The sequence below is a fragment of the Struthio camelus genome, chromosome Z, assembly GCF_040807025.1.
Source record: "Struthio camelus isolate bStrCam1 chromosome Z, bStrCam1.hap1, whole genome shotgun sequence".
In the NCBI taxonomy this organism is placed as follows: domain Eukaryota; kingdom Metazoa; phylum Chordata; class Aves; order Struthioniformes; family Struthionidae; genus Struthio; species Struthio camelus.
The window spans coordinates 60,276,300-60,293,693 of record NC_090982.1 but is presented as its reverse complement, the minus strand read 5'-3'; the positions used below and the strand labels follow the sequence as shown (position 1 = coordinate 60,293,693).

The 17,394-nt window shown below is 46.6% G+C and overlaps 2 protein-coding genes across 3 annotated transcripts in view; both read right to left on the bottom strand.

The window, feature by feature from the left end:
• Positions 1-5,804: 5,804 nt before the first annotated feature.
• LOC138064615 (cocaine- and amphetamine-regulated transcript protein) lies at positions 5,805-7,315 on the bottom strand. The gene is made up of 3 exons (XM_068928029.1): positions 7,169-7,315; positions 6,991-7,074; positions 5,805-6,851 (listed from the first exon to the last, which is right to left on the bottom strand). The coding sequence occupies exons 1-3, from the start codon at positions 7,310-7,312 to the stop codon at positions 6,744-6,746; spliced, it is 336 nt and encodes a 111-aa protein (XP_068784130.1). The 5' UTR covers positions 7,313-7,315; the 3' UTR covers positions 5,805-6,743.
• A 7,575-nt stretch (positions 7,316-14,890) lies between these two features.
• Positions 14,891-17,394, bottom strand: part of LOC138064489 (methylcrotonoyl-CoA carboxylase beta chain, mitochondrial) — a 38,961-nt gene continuing 36,457 nt past the window's right edge. For both annotated transcript variants that reach the window (XM_068927333.1, XM_068927334.1), the window contains exon 17: positions 14,891-15,130. In XM_068927333.1, the coding sequence (XP_068783434.1) occupies positions 15,013-15,130 (118 nt within the window). In that variant the 3' untranslated portion in view covers positions 14,891-15,012. The remainder of the gene's footprint in view (positions 15,131-17,394) is intronic.

Genomic DNA, 17,394 nt, shown 5'->3' with positions numbered 1-17,394 from the left:
AACCGATGAGGCAATATATCTAATGGTCCCAACATGGGGCTCACAGCCTGGAGACCTCTATTTCTTTCTGAGCAAAACACGTATAATCCATGCGTGCCTCGGCTTTCCCTCCTCTCCGAGGAGGGTACAGATCCTTACTCATCCTCACAAAATGCTCTTAATGAAATCCAGACCCACCAGCATCAGCCAAAAGTTGCTGCTGATACCAGTAAAAGTAGGATTTCATGTTCTCCCTAATCTCTGATGAGATACTATAAATAACTGGCAGGCACTGATTACTATAATAAACATACCTAATCTGGATAGAGATTTTGTGTATAAGCAAGGCAGCCATTATCCTGCAGCTAACCTGACAAATACTTGATGAAATTAAATCATTTTTCACCGACAAAACCTCCCTGATGCCATACCGGGGTGTGCACACAGGGTGTAAATATAAAATTGCTACGGCGCCAAGCAGGGAAGCTGGCTTGCCCCCAGCAAAGGGCGCCTAAGAGGAGCCGCAGCATCAGGGATCAGCGCCCTGAGATGGACCCGCCAACAGAGGCAGCCCTAAAAACTGAAGGGCAGGAGCTAAAGAAGGGGCCTGTGGCAGCCCAGGGTGATGCCGGGGCCCTGGGCAGCCTGGAGGAGGGGCAACCCAAATCCACCCTCCAAGCTAATTAATTTGACTAAGGCGTTCTTATTAATTAAGGACATTAACCGATGGCTTCAATCTAGCCAGTTATTAAAATGTCATAACAAAAACAAAAATCCAGTCCTCCAATTTATGCCTACACTTTCTGTTTTAATAGTATTAATGAGAGGAGTTGATTTTTTTCTAGTAGCTGACAAGACACATTTTGGAGCAGAAATAGATGTATTCTGCGTTCAGTGTAAGTGATGGTGTAGCCTCGTTACTGCAGTATCTAAGTGTCTGAACACAGTTATTTATAGCCAGGAGCGGATCATTTTATGGGACGTGATATACAACCTGCCTGAAAACAGTCTTTACCAATAAGACTTTCATTCCCTGCCAGTGAGCAAAATTCAAAGGGGAGTTACTTTCTGTATTTCATGTCAAGCCAATCTGAATTTCCTCTCCAGATGAGTCACACTAGTTTAAAGACAAATTTCTGCAACAAGCATGACATCATAGCCATCTCAGGACTTGTCGAAACAATAGAAAAAATGGAGCATAGGAAAGAAACTGGAAATAAAACCTGTCAAAAAGTTCACCTGGTTCTTTGCTCACGGACAAGCTGTACACACACCACGTATAAAATACTAGCACTGTTCAACGCACTGGGAATTTTTCCACAAATCTCACTGGGACCTGCCATTCTATCTTATATAGCTGCTTATTCTTCCTTCGTGCTGATGATACAAGATTGCCACTTCTTGTGCAACTTCTTTTCTCATAAGGTAATAACAAACCTGCACGTGCAAAACCCTTCTGAATTCTGCTTGAGAGCGAGAGTTCGTGTCCCTTCCTCCCAGCCAAGACGAATGGGGAGCGCAGCCGTTCGGATGGTAGCAGTTATCATTTTCTTAAAACTCCGTCGGTCCATGACTCTGAAAGAGTAGGGCAGCTAAGTATGTATTACTTTCTTTAGTTTTGCTGAATGAGGTCACTCTGTGATTCATGCACTCATGGTCCCACCACTGTAATGAGAAATCTTCCATTTCCAGCTGACTAAACAGTCTGTTTAAATGCTTGTCTTTCCTTTCAGTAGAAATTACTTCTGTGTGAAGGAAGGAGCAGATTAGGAACATTGCACAGGATCAAGACATCTCTCCTGCTCATGTTTAAATTGTTGACTGCAAAGATGTGTACTTGGGGAAAAAAAACCCACAGGAAAGCACACAGAAACTGAAAACAGGGTAATTTATTTGTAAGGGTTTGGCCACACTCACCTGCAGTGCACCCTACGACGGAAAGGCAGCCTCAGCGCCCACCAAGCGGGACACAGGAAAGGAAAGAAACATCACTGACATGATCAAAAAGACATGAAGGAGAAGAAGCAGCAATAAGTAAAAAAAAAAAATGCACCAGGGAGTTACAGAGAAAACGTGCATTACTGAGGCACATAACTTTTTTCCGCAGCACATTTTAAAGTCGGAGAGCTGGTAAATATTGAGGAGGAGCAGGCTCGCCGAGCTCCCGGCCAGCGCGGCATCGGATGTGACCGGGAAGCGTTGCCCGGGGAGGTGAGCGAGACGAAGCTGTTGAGCAGCGTCTCTGCACTGAGCAACCCTGAGCCCGGCGGGGCGCCGCACGGTGAGTCAGGCGGCATCAAGCAGCCCTAGGTACAGACGCAGTTGCAGACCTGTAATCGGGCAGTTCAGGTACGAGAGCCAAAGGGCAATTGCAGGGGCTGAAACGCTGCCTGCTATTTTAACTTCTCAGCGATCTAATGCCATGCCCAGCTGGTACCACAGAAAGTAATCCAAGCAATATGCCATTTAGATGATTCAAGCAGCTGTTATGTATGCCTGTTTTCTTCTTAGCAATTTCAGCAGCAAAGCCACAAATTAATGTGAAACACAAGCAAATGAATGTTCCTTTAGATATTCAAACATGTGAAATGAAGTCTATGAATTCACAAATAGGAGAAGCCCCTGCTGTCGTCCTCCAGCTAGCTAGTTCAACCACCTCTTTCTTCTAGCTAGGGGAAATGTGAGTTAACCCTTTTCAAGCCTGCGTTGTCCTCTGGCACTGCCGTTGTAAGAAGATGGATACATAAAACAAAACGGCCAATGTTTGGGAGCATTCTTAAAATCCAGGGGTCAGAAGTCTATCTACTTTTAATCTGATGCTCAAATGAAATGCCCCGTTCCTCCATTTTCCTGGCCATAGTTGCTCTATATAGTTAGACCTTTATAGGCTGCATGCATGAAACTGAGCTATCTAGAAGTTGAGATTTACTGGATTACTTGTGGAAAGGAGGTAGGTACATGCATGATACTGCCTACCATGATATCAAACCTTCCAAACAATTTCTCTAATTTGTTTTCTTCTGAAGGATGTTACTATCCACTTGGCTGCTGGATGGGATGCTGTTATCACATTGATTATCGACACAAAGGAGCTGCTCATGTCAGATTAAATTATTAATGGTTTAAATCATCTGGCAATCCGACACTACAATCTGTGTTAGTAACAGCAGGCCCTTCTTACTCAAAATGATATCACTGGATTCATAGCTGTGTAAACTAGATACCTGGACCATCACCTACCATGACCCGTGCAAGCAGCTTCCTTCCATTATTTTTGGCTTCGCATGCAGGTGTCCCTATGGGATGTATTGCTGATGAATTCTAAGTCTTCCTTCTGTGTGTCATATTCTCCAGACTGGATTTGTTTTCGTCTGACCGCTGTGCCTTTGATTTTCCCAATGAATTGTCAGATGGGTAAAATGTTTGTGAGACCAAAATATTGTAAGAACCATGAAAGCGAAGATAAGACGAGAGTAAACGACAAAAGCACTGCTATTTTGCGTGGCAATGTGTCACACAATGTATTACCTCTGCTACTCTATTTCAAAAACAGAGAAGAGCTCTGAGGACACTGGCGGTCAGTGCACACCTTTTGGTAAATCAGGAAAAAAGAAATTCTTTGCCCATGTTTGGGAAACATGAGGTTGCTTAACTGAGGTAGATGGTAACCGATAGGGAAGGAAACATTGGCTTTCTGCTGTAGAAAACTCGATCGTTTTAAGAGCGATCAGAATTCAAATACAGCTTGCCTGATCCTTTCCTCAGGCAAAAGGAGAAGGGAAAAGCTTCTTACTGCCACCCAGCTCTCAAACCCCAAAATTTTTCATACCAGCACCGGGGCCAGGGCCAAGAGCGCGTGTGGCCGGGCAGGGGCAGGAGCATCCAGACTGTTAGAACACAGGTTTCTTTGCTGACATGCTTTCTTCATGCAATAGAAACGTTTGCCACTGCAATGTGATGTAAATGGTATAAATTTAACCTAAGGGGTAAGAGAGCTCCCAGGTTAGGGCAGTCAGTACTGACTGTCATAATGAAAACATCATGCAAGTGAATGAGACAATTTAGAAGTCCCAGTTTCTTTAAGTTGGGCTTTGGATATATACAGCTGATCTTTATTTAAACTACATTTATAACTTTGAGCACTTGATTAGGCAAAATAAGAACAAAAAGAATAACGCACAAGCTGAGCGTATCTTGCCAACGCACATTTCAGCCCAATTTTTTGTAAATACGACTTCATTAAAATGTTACACATTGAGAAGGTTTACAGTGCGCTCAGCTCTTTGAGGTGGACGAGGTACCTGGGGCTGGACCTCAGTCAACAAGCGGAGTGCCCCAGAGCCACAGGCACAGCGGCTTCGTACCGGAGAGGCCTCGGAGGAGCCAGCCGACATCTCCATGCCTGAAAGCAGCCAGCACCCAAATGTACGTGCAGTCCACAATAGGAAAAAAAAAATGATACTACAAAAATTATTTCAGTATTCCACAAGAAATCAAGAGCAAATGCTTCCACGGTGTCTCCGGGCAATACCAAAAAGCCATCCAGAAGTACTGTTACCATTTTACAAAAGCTGAAACATGCCTTTGGCCCTGCATGTGCATAGTAACATGGGCCAGCACCACCCGCAAGGAGGCAAATCCCAGCCTGCAGCCAGCTGCCACCTCCACCTGGAAAATCCTGCAGCTCCGTCCCTGTCTGCCACATCCTAGCCCTTCCTTTTCCATTAATTCCTCCCTAAACTCAGGTCCCTGCATTTGCAGCCCGGCTCCTGTCACCCTCCTGACTCACGGTATGCCTTAGCTGCTTCACACCAGACCTCGACATCCGTGACCTGCCTGAGTCACACCAAGCCGTCCCCTGCCCACCCCTGAGGAGCTCTTCCCAGGCCCCAAATCTCCCTCAGTGGCACGTCTCTTTTTTGCAGTCATTTCTCCTCTGCCTGTTTTGTGCAGACTCTTTTTTGTGGTCTCACAATTCAGGAGCAAAGCTGCCTTGCAGGAGTCTTTTTTTCTCAAAAGTTTTTGGGTTTCTCACCCAAACTTGTCCTCTCTTGGGCACCAGACATCAAGCCTACTTGGAGGCATGCTGTCGCCCAGATCTCCCTTGGCCTGGCAGTGAGTACTCACTGTGGCTCCTGCAGTCCCTTATCTCCCTGCTGGCAGAAATAGGAGCTGATTCTGGCATAGACCTCCAGGGACCAGACGACACCAGGAAAAGCCAAGAAAGTACTTCAGTGGTCCTTCTTCTCCAGGAATAAAAAGCAAAGCAGCTCCACCAGGGGATGGTTTGCAGGGAGCTGGCCCCCTGGCCTGAGCCCTGCAGCCAGGACCAACCCTGTCCCCCACCGCGGGACACACAGGGGCTGAGGCAGCCCTGCGTGTTGCTGCCCCTCGGGGCGTGTGCAGGGGCAGGAGGCCACGGTCAGCCAACCTGGGGCAGCGTGGCAGCTCGTGGAGCTGAGCCAGGTGCTGTGTGTCCTACCACCAGCCCTGTCCTGACCGAGGTGGCAGCCTGGCTAAAGCGCACAGTGGACTTGCACTGATTTAGGAATAACTCTAAGCCTCTCCCTCTGGCTCTGCTAGTCAGGTATGTGCAGAGCTGCCCTCTAGTCTGTGCTTTGGGCCCCGCTCAGGACCCAACAAATGCTTCCAGGGAAAGGAGCCAGGACACTCCCTACAAGGTGCCCACAGCATGCACATCCCCAGCAGCCACAGCAAGCAGTCTCTGCTTTTCCTTGAAGTAGTACCTTGAGATACCTATGCACAAAATTAAAACTTCTTTCAGAGCACTGTCATCAGAACAATGATTTTATTAACAGTGGCAAACAAAGGATTAAAACATGTTATGACTTCTTTGAAACACATGGTGTACCTGTGGAGAACATAAGTATTTATGTACATCAGTTCATTGTAGAAATGGGAGCAATTTACTTCAGGCAACTGGAACATCCTTCGTTAGCTTGCAATGAATCCAGACTAAGTTTTCTCCACGGTGGCTCTGGTAAAGCACCTGATCCCCGCAACACCCACCCCACCCAGGCTATCACCAGGTCCCTGAAAGCTACCAGTACTTCATGCCGGACTTTCTCCAGCGCACAGTGAGCATGGTCAGACTCTCGGCCTGAAGCCTGCAGGATGGCTGGTCCCCCACGGTGTGCTGGGGTGTTACCAGCTGCAAGGGGGAAAAGGGGGGATCAGGGTGCTTTTCATGCATTCCTCTGCTTCTCTTCCTCACACCTACCTCTGAGGGCCGAATCCAGCCTTGCCCCAGGCCCTCCGGCAGGCACCAGAGGGATGTTCCCCACCTCAGGAAGGAGCCAGCCCAGCTGGAGCACGCAGGAGCCCGGGAAACGCCCCGCTCCCGGCATGGCCCGGCACGGCTTGGCCCCCCCCCCCGGCACGGCACAGCTTGGCCCCGACCTAGCCAGGTGGGATCTTCTCAGTCGGATGGGGGTCTTCTCCCGGACGTCCCCGGCACAACTCCCGCTACCGGCACCTTTACATAGCAATGTGCAGGCTGGGGCTTGGGACGGACAAAATCAAACGGGGCCGGGGTGGGGGGGAGACGGGGAAGAAGGACAACAGCTCCCTGGATGTCGGATGTCACACATGGCGTTACACTGGCAACACGAGGACTTCTAACTGCTTTTCTCGGAATAACAAGCCGCAGGAAGTTGCCGCCACCGCCCCGAGGCCAGCGCTTCGAAGCAAGGAACAACATTTCGGTCCCTGTGCGCCCGCCGGTTTGTCGCGGGGCGCGTCCCCTACAGGCACTTGAGGAGGAAAGAGTTGCAAGAAGTGGCGCGGGGGCAGTCGCAGAGCTTCCCGATGCGGGCCCCCTTCCTCACGGCGCACTGCTCCCCGGCGTCGCACTGTCGGGAGCAACACGGCCCTGAGCGCGGCGCCCCGGCCCGGCCGCAGCCCGGGCACGGGGCCGGGGGCCGGACGGGGACTGGGGCCGGGGCCGGGGCCGGGGCCGGGGCCGGGGCCGGGGCCGGGGCGGGCACTCACCATGGGGACCTGCCCGAACTTCTTCTCGTAGTGCGGGATCCGCTTGCTCTTCAGCTTCTCCAGCACCTCCTGCAGCGCCTCGATCTGCCGAGAGACCCCGAGACCCCGTCAGGGCGCGCTCCCCGCGCAGGGGGCTCCCGCCCCGCCGCCGCCTCCCCCCGGCCCCCCCCGGCCCCACCAGCTCCTTCTCGTGGGAGGCGCCGCCGCCGGCCGGGCTCAGGTCGCGGGCGCGGCGCGGCGGCTCGGGCGGCCCCTGCCCGCGGGCGCCCAGCAGCAGGGCGGCGGCCAGGGCGCACAGCGCCAGCGGCCGGCAGCTCTCCATGGTGCTGGAGCGCCGCCGCCGCCGCCGCCGCTTTATAGCGCGCCGCGGCCACCGCCTGGCGCCGCGCCCGCGCCGCCTGCGTCAGCGCCCCCCGCCGCGGGGCCGACCCCCGCGCCCGCCGCCCCCCGCCGCGGCAGCGCCCGGCCCGGCTCGGATCGGCAGTGCCCGGCTTGGCTTAGCTCGGCCCGGCTCGGCAGTGCCCGGCCCGGCTCAGCACGGCTCGACTCGGCATTCCCCAGCTTGGCTTAGCTCGGCCCGGCTCGGCAGTGCCCGGCCCGGCTCAGCTCAGCTCAGCATTGCTGGGCCCAGCTCGGCTCGGCTCAGCTCAGCTCGGCACAGCTCAGCATTGCCCGGCCCGGCCCGGCTTGGCTCGACTCAGCTCGGCTTGGCATTGCCTGGCCCAGCTCGGCTCAGCTTGACTCGGCTCAGCTCGGCATTGCCTGGTCCGACCCCTTCGACCCCTCCTATTCCCCCCCACCACCACCATGTCCAGCATGGTGAGGCCTCTAAGGCCGGGAGGGAGGCCCGACTCACCTCTGACGGCAATGACTCCCTTTCTGCTGCTACTTCAGTTTTGCCAAAGGTAAGCTGTCCCAGCTGAAAGGGTCCCTGAGAACCAGCTGCCCTGCTTAAACTTTCTTAAATGAGATTCAGCGCAAGCCAGTTTTGGGCTGATTAACCAAGAAGTAGCCATTTTCAAGAACAAGAGCAAGGAGAAAGTGGGCTGCCGGCACTCAAGTTCTTGTATCTTTCCCCTCACGGAGGTCTCCTGAGGAACAAGGGCTGTCAAGAAGACCCGTGCCTCCCATCACTGTGCAGGAAGAGCAGGAGACACAGCCCTTGGGCACACGGGCAGAACAGGAACGGGGAGCAGCAAGACACAGCCAGGCAGACACACAGAGAAGGAAACCGAAGAACTTGGCTCATCAAAGAGAGCAGGCTTGGAAACTGATGGAGCAGTCCGCAACAAGGGAGAATTAGTAGCCTGTGGGCTAAGATGAAGCAGACTGCCATGAGGGAGGGGGGCAGGATGGAAGACTTAACCTGAAGGAGAAGGAGGGAAGATGGAGACAGTGAGCAAGCAGCAGGCAGGGGTGGGAAGCTTGAACAAAGAGGCTGTGAAGGTGACAGGTAGGACTGGCACCTGGGTAGAAAGGGTCAGGATTACAGAGGACCAGGATCAAAAGTGGCATCAAAAGGCTCAAGATAAAAGTAATCATCAGGATTTACAGCAGAGCTGTAAGAAAGGGGCTTGAGGCCAAACACTGGACTACGGACCCGTTGCTCAGTGAGCACCATCCATCCTGTGCCTGATATATGGCCAGGTCCTGGAGAGGAGAAAAAAACACGATCACAAAAGGGGAAACTATGGACAGCACACACGCACGAGAGCTGTGTTAGTCTCAGCTCAGGCCTTCCTACTTAAGCGTCCCCTTGCATTAAATAACGCGAAGGTGGAAGAGCAGGCCCATATCCAGCCCAGGCCACAGTCAGTCACTGTAAGGGCAGGAGGCAGACAGGAGAGCGGCTGTAAATGCTTAACACTAAGAAAAGCAGCAACAGGTTGCAGAGCAGGACCGTGGCTAGCGGCAGCAGAGCCAGGGCAGGGGAAGGGGACACAATCCCCCTGGGAGGGGACCCAGAAGCAGCCGGCCCTTTGGAGGTTCAGGTGTCCAGGCCACAGCAGCTCCCCACCCGCTCCCCGCAGCAAGGCCACCCTCACGCCTGTCTGGCACAGGACCCAAAGAGAGGCCACAGTACGGGGCTGGGGTCGGGGTGCCAAGTAGACTCAGAAAGGTGACAAATGCCCTCCTCGCAGCTTAGTCCCACAGGCTCTGCCTCCACAAACCCCAAGATGCTTTGGGAGGCTAAAACAAAGACCGGCAGACCAAAGCAGGGGAGAGCCGGGTGGCGAGGCAGAAGTTCAGCTTCCGTGAGTCATGTTGTGTTGCTGTGTGACTCCTGCATTACCGCGGGGATGCAGAGCAGGGAGCAGCGCTCGCCCTGGCGGAGGCCCCTGCTCTGCCTCCGCCGCCTCGGACCGGCGCTGGTGGCTGCTGGCACTCAGCCTTTGGAGGGGCACGCAGCCGTCCTCACCCCCCGGCCAGCAGCAGCTGGTCTTGGGCTCCCCGGGAGGAGGAGGAGGAATGTGAAAAGCCTCATTAACAAAACTCTCATAGCTGATTTTAATAAGGTAGTCAGGAAGAGCCTGAAAAGGCAAAACAACATGGGCAAAATACACATGTATTTTAAAAAATCAGACCCAGAGATATATTCTCCAAATGGGAAGGCAAATGTTTAAAGGAACCATAGGGAGCTGTGGCTTAACAAGGAATTTTTAACAGCGTCATTTTGTTTGAGGCAATAAAAAGCCTCAGATCTCTCCCGCTATCGTGTTGCTTGCCTCCAGAGCTGCATGTTCACTTCTTGCTGTTACTTCCTCCCACACTTCCCTATTGATCATCACATTCAGCAAAGGTCTTGTTTGTAATTGCTCTTCGGCATAGAGATCCTCTGTGTGTTTGCATAAATCCCCCAGCCTTGTTCTGCTCAGGCAAGGCTAACGTCTGCCGTCAAACCACTGGTGGCAAATCTCACATCCCGGGCTGGAGCAAAGACACAGCCATGTGAAGTACTGGAAATGATGGGGCTGCTAAAGTATATCAGAGCAAAGAAATAACATAGACTAAGAAAAACACAATAGTTTATATGGAGAGGCAGATATAGTCTATTCAGCCTTTAAGGCAGACTCAGTGAAACCCAGACTGAAATGCAAGCCATATTCTGTAGTGTGAGGGTTACTCATGCAGTGTTGAAAACATCACAGAGACGCTTAGAAAACATCACTGTTTTCTTTCCAATTTGCACTTCCAAGTAAAAAGTTAAACTCTGGGTTCTTAGTTCCCACATTAAAATTATTATCTACTGAGGAGGCAATTACAAATGTCTGTCTCCAAAAATCGTTGCCTCTATCTAAGTATAGTTACATATATAACTATACATTTCCGTATCTACCTACTGATATCTGTTTCCCATTGTTTCTACAAATATCATTATACCCAGCTCCGTATTCAGTCGTTCTTATAGACTTTGTCTCAATCACTGCGGGGAAAAAATGTTTTAGGATGCAGGATTTCTGAATGTTAAATAAGAGAGTCAGAAACTATTGTATCGAGGAGCAGAGCAGGGTCATGGTAAAACAAAAAGAAAAAGGAAAAAAAGCTAAATCACTTTATAAAAGTATGAAAAAACACAGAGGCACTTTTTGAAAACAGCATCAGTAGCCAGTTTTAAGACTAACTGGATGCCAAATTAAGGGAGTCTGCTGCACCACAGAACTCAACTCAGATACTCCAGGCAAAATTCAGTAAGAGCGCAGATAGGAGAAGCTTGGTTGTTACTCTATTAATTCAAGCTTCTCAAAGTTAACTTACTTCTTACATACTAAAGCCATTGCAGATGAGACACAAACAGGAAACAGAGTGTCAACATCTCTATGTCAAATGGATCGTTTTTAAAGTTCTGCACTACGTATGCTTTCCACAATCACACCCCTCTGTTACGACTGATTGATTGAACATACTTCTAAAAGCAGAAAAACAGCGGAGGTTTCTGTTAACATTGGGGTCAGTATAGGGTTCATTCATCAGTTTTGATGCATTTATGTATTCCAGTTTTGGGCTTGACGTAGACACACAGTTGGGCAGATTTTATGACTACTAGACTGTAGAGATTAGTGTGAAGCATTTATTCAAGTGCTCTACTGAATCAGAGCCATGAAAGTGGACATCTGGCTTTAAGTGGATCCTGTAAGGCTTTGCTGAAAAGCAGTGAGCTTTTGGAAGTGCTTTGCTGAATTGCCTTAATTTATAAACCTCACTTTAAGGGGGAAAAAAAAGTTAATAAATATACTATTGCTGGTTTTCTGAATCAAGAAATGTCTTTGCCTGAAATCTGGAACAGCAAGGAAAATCTAAGATAAATTAGGGTTCTGCCACATTTGAAGTAACAATAGAGTCCAGAGGCATACTTGAAAGATAATATCTGTTTCAGAGGCAGATACCAATTCATCTCTATGAGTAAGAGATTGGAAAAGTACTATTTAAGTAAGGGGTGGGTTCTCACAAGAACAGCAGATATACAAATGCCAACACTATCTTTGAGACTACCTACCTCACGTTAAACTAACCCCAGGTTTCTATGATCAATTCATCCTTAATTCACCATCTCAGCCCAAGCAATTTAAGAAACACTATCAGTTACTTGCAACAGTATCTAGGGACAAGACAAGCATCTTAGCCCACCACATTCACAGCTTTCCGCATCCTTCCACCACTGGGGCATTTGAAAGCACTGTCAGGCTCACAATATCAATCCCCTTAAACTCTATGAACTCAAATGTTGACCTCTCTTAAATAGACTATGTCCTTTAGAGTTATGGAGAAAGCTAGAACTAGGTTACGCTTGGTCTTGCCATGGTGAAGAGAGATGCTATTCACAGGAGGGAGGAAGACACACAGTGCAGAAAAGTGGTCCCCAAATGAGCCAAATGAGAGTGGAAAGGTCACCTGGAAGCCTGGAGTACCACGTTCAAGGTCCTTGAACTTTATGCGTGTGTTCTCCACAGCTGGTATGCTTGATAAGGGGAGCCATTTCATTTATTCCTCAACTTCTGCCCTGAAAAAAGTATCATCCTAAGTATTATCTTTTCCAATAAGTAAATAGATTAACAGTTGTGAGCTGTTCAGATACTACAGTGAAGGGACCATACACACCTGAGATGGGTAGAATAAGTCTGGAAAGTCACCCATAGCTCTCAAGTTGCCTCTGCTGTCACGGCTCGCGTCCCTACACTGGCACTCAAAAGCTACCATTTGTCAGCAGTATTCTCAAAAGGATGGCTGTGAGACAGGCAATACCTGCCTTCTTCAAAAGCAGTAGTTTATGTACTGCTCATATTCATTAAACATCTGGAAGAGATCCTACAGGTAAGCAATGAAAACACAAGTGAGAATACCTACAAAGTGGAATAATGCCTCAGTGTAAATACACCTATCAACATCATCCAATATGGTACGGACATGCTGTCCTACACTTCACTCCTAGCACGTCCACAGAAGACAAGATTTTTCAGCAAATCTCTGACTGACAGCGTGCAAGGGGCTGTTTCTTCCACCAGAGTGTCAGTATAACCAGTGTGCATTACGTATAGTAAGCGTTCACGTATGAGGCACAGCACATTAATGTGAAAAGCTTTTCCAAGACTTTTTCATAGGCAAGGGGGAAGTGATAATCACTAGTGATTCTTTGAATCATTTGTGTTGAATGTAGGTCTCGTTCTGTATCTCCCCCTCACCGGAACATCCTGATAGCACGCTAACGAGCTCGTGCTGATGAATGCCATTTGTTTAACGTGTTTCCAAAGATAGGTATTACTAAGGCAGAACTGCCTGATTTATTCAGAGACATGTTTTGACTTGAGTTGTACACATATTTAGAGGAAGAAATTTTGATAAATGTAAGTAACTGTCCTTTCAGATGTAACAAACAATAAGGAGTTAGCATTCGCAGAGGCTTAAGTCCTCACAAACAGATCTGTTTTCATTGTCTGCATGTCAGGATTATCAGTTAGTGTCTCCAACTTGGAATGATTTAATTACTAGTCTCACCAAAAGAGTGATCACTTACTAGTCAGAGGGGGCCCTATGGCTTTGGGGACTCAGGAAGATGACCCAAAGAGTTAAGGGCAGGAAGGCTATGGATGACTGAACTAGCTACTTGACAGTAGGAAGTACAGAAATACAAAGTGTTTCTTTTGGAAGCCATTAATAGCAATCATGGAGGTGGGGGCTGATTTATTTATTCTCATTGGCCTTTTTATGCACATATTTGAAAATATGCTATTTTCAAAGGCATCTCAAATGTCCAGCAATCATAGAGAACGTCATCATATTTTCAGAAGAATTCCCTGGGCCATGACCAACACCTTTACAAATCCCTGTGGTGAGATAAGAACAAGAAGCAGTGACATGAAAACACAGCTCTATGCCGTACTGCCATTTTACTACAGAATTTTAAATTATTAATCTCTGTTGAATAAGTATTTAATATACTAAGAACATGCATGTCAGCATGACAGAGTAACATAAGCATAGACTTTCAAAAGTGATCTTTCTCATGGTGCAGAACACACCGTGTTTTGGATAGATTTCTTCTAAGGTCAGAGACAGAAAACTGATCATTTAGGGCAACATAGGGCTACACCAAAGACCCAACAGCTCATCACACGTTGGACACTGTTTATTCTATGTTGAAACCCTCCATTTTAAAGCATTTACTTCTTCCATTTTCACTTTTGCATACTGCCTGAAACACAGCTGAGAGGTAGCTATATGACCTTGCTTCTCCCTCCTGGGACCAAGGGGGAGCTTCTCTGTCCCTCAAGTCTGGGAAAACTACCACTGACAAGTTATCTAGTAAGATTATTCCTATGAGCAATCTTTCCTCTCCTCATAGGCCAGTACAGGATAGGATCACTGCCCAAGTATGGTAACTGCGCTAGAATTTGGTTTTCAGTCAAAAATATTCCTGCCATTTAGCCATCATCTCTTTGGTATTTGAGCACCAATAGGCCTGATGTAGGTAAAATTCCCTTCCCAGTCCCAGCTAGCACAGCATTTACCTCCTTATTTACCTCCTTTGCCTAGAGGCAAAGTACGCACCAGGCATTTAGTTTCTACAAGGTACAATGTATCTGAAAAGAACAAATTAAATTACACACATTGAATTCTGTAAAAACGTTACACGGCAACAAAATTACACTAAATAAATAAGATTAAACAGAACACTCCAGCACTCCCTTTAACAACCCAAAAGTGGCATTCAGGCATGTGCTCTAAGTCAAGCACTGATCTATGTGGGGAGACTGCTGTGTAACTAAAATTGCCAGAGGGATCACACCACTAAGCAAGGTGCTAAAACATGTCAGCAGCCAAGCCCAACCTTCAAAAGTGCTCAGCAACCTGCAGCTTCCACAGATGTTAGGATGCCATCTCCAGCTCTTCCAGAAAGAGCCAGCCATCCATCAGACTCTGTTGTTTTGACTTCAGGGAATCGCACAGAAGAGCGATGCTTTTTGGATGAAAGCCAGAGAAAGGCCAAAATGCTAACAACTGCATGAAATCTATAATTTCATGCTGTGTTGAACTCGCTGGCTGCCCTTACTGCACTTAGGTTTCGCAAAAATTATTTACTAGTGAATGTGGATTTTTTTGTTAGATTGCATCTACGGCAAACATACAAAATAGAATTAAAAGAAATAATGGAGCTGATAAGCAGCAAATATGCAGCCTATTTTGCAGATTTTATTTTGCACAATTTTATTTTGAGATAGTATGAATGTTTCTTGTCAAACATTGAATTTAATGTCAGAAGTTACAAGTTATTCACCAAATGGACGACACTGTTGGTGTCACACAAGCACTACCAGTGACTGACCTGAAATCAGTGTTAAAGCACTAAAAAACAGCGTGAGGATTATTCAGTGAAAATACATAATTAGGACACTTCCCTCCGAAATAGTATTGTATAAATCTTTATTTTTTAATCAGTGTAAAACATCTCAACATTGTTGTTAGTTTGCGCTCTAGCCCCAACTAAAAATATACACAAGTAATTCTGACATGTAGTACACGTTTATATTACATTCTGAAAACCCCAAATTCTGTCTTCTTAGTAGGTGCATTTAGTGCTGCGCTGAGACTGAGGCCCAAAACCAGTCTTGTGTCAGCTGGATCAATAATTCCATCATCCCATAATCTAGGGGAAAAAAAACCAATAATAATTAAAGGAAATTAATGTATATAGTTTACAGTAGGTAGGTTTTCAAGCATACAAAACTGACAATAGTTGTACTAAAGAGAGGACTACAGAGCTAAATTATGCCCCAAGACATGGGGTTAATTCACCTTAACATCAATGCAATACATTGATGTGTATTCTTTTACTCATGTAATTTTTCTTCGGGACCAACGTATAAACTCTAGCTAAAGGGGCTATGTCAAATCTACAGATTTTAAATGAGATTTTTCACACTTCTTTTAATATGAAGTCATCATCCTAGAGAAACAAGAACTCGTTTGTTTTTCAATATTCAAATGGAAATCAATCTTTTGTTAAGGAATTATCCTCTTGTATTAAGAATGCTGGAATTTTAGGACCAAGTCACATCATTATTTATGCTATTGAGACTATTTCAGTTGCCAAATGAGGATGATTCAAGTGTGTGTGCTTTCATCATTAAAGACTTACAGTAAATTTTTATGCATTTCCAATAACTACTTTATTTCTTCTGAAGTCCATTTCTAAACTATATAAGCTAATACCCTCCTTAGTACAGCCCTGAAGGCAATTAAAATATGAAGGTATGCCATGTCAAAAACTCTGAGCAAATACCAAATTCCCAAGTCCCCAAACTCACTATCATTTGCAAGCAGTCTCTTTGATATTATCAAAAAATTAAAGTACCTGTGGCATCAGTTATATCCTACAGCTCTATCCTACTCAAAATAAAACCCATCTTAAAATCCCCAGCAGTCCACAGAATTGTTAATATTGTACATCTACTACCTGCCCAGCAATCATTAATACAGCAATAGGTAAACAAGGCACTACACTTATTGTTGCAACTCCAGTCCTGCTTAAACCAGCATACATTTTAACCAGGGCCTGCACGAACATATGCCCAGTGTCTTTGGTTAAGACAGCGATTCTTCTCCTCCATCCCATCTTTCCCTAACGAGACCTGTTTTGTATTCTTTTCTAAACTTACTACAGTGTTGTCATGTCTAACGTTTTATTCTGTAACTGTAAAAAACTGCTCTACTTTGACAAACGTGGTTTGAAACTACAAGAAAGGATCATGAAAAGGCAGCTAACACTGAACTTTAGAAAAAAATTGTTATGCTTTCTCTTGATAACTAAAGTTTCCAGCTGTCAATTTTCTACTGTTTGAAGATTAATTGAAAAAAAACTAATTAGATAGGAAACAACCTATTTTGCACTTTTCGCTGCACTAAATAACCAAAAAACACAAAAGAAATAAGCCTGAAAACTCTGCATAATACATGCTGATAAGCTCAAGTCACCAGGGGAGACTTGTAACCAGTTTCCATCTTTGCTTTATTTTGCCATTTGCTGTTAAAGTAACACTCATCATATCAGAGGGGAAAAAAACATTCATCTCAGAAAGAAGGTTCTACTGCAGATACGTATTATCATGGAGCAGCTTCCCATACAGAGGAGACCTAACAGGAGGATCACCCTAAGAGGAGCAGAAAAGCACAGCAACTTAAAGTACAAAAGGACAAAAGGGTTTGGAGTAGGGAAGACACTGCTGTTAATTGGGCAAAGCTGCTCTAGTTGAGACTGAAAATAAAAGCTTGATTAAGAAATTTTACACCAGAGTAGCTGCGGCACACGCTGACCTGGCTGACAGGAGTCTGCCAGTTCAAAATAGCCAAAGGACCAAATTTAACTTGTTTTTATTAACTGAGACTTTTCCCGGAATCGGGTCAATAGGTTTGGGGGTTTTTTTCCCCCCCAATCACCAACCCTTTGTCTTTTTAGGACTGTAAAAACATTTGACTCTAAGAATAATCACAAATAGAGTGATTTCTATTTGAAAGCACATTTAATCTTTTTGACTGTTACAGGCTTGTTTGATCTGCAGTACTTGCAATGAACTTTTCTGTTTATGAAAATCATTGAAACTGAATGGCGTACCTCACACTTCGTGGAAGTGCTTAATATATCTGCTGGGGGTTTGGGGAGCGCAGGGATAAACTGAATTAAAAGAGAATCACCAACTTACTGTGACGCTTTCCAAACTGCAGATTTGTCGTGACTACCACGACAATAAACACTTTTCCAAACATGAAGCACATCTTTATGGCAAACTTGTTTTTGTAACAACACACTAACTTTTACTGACAACCATAAAGATTTGACACTGCATATCAGAGAAGCTGCTTTCATATAGTCAGCCCCGGATTCTGCTTCTCTTTGTTTAAAGAAAACTACTT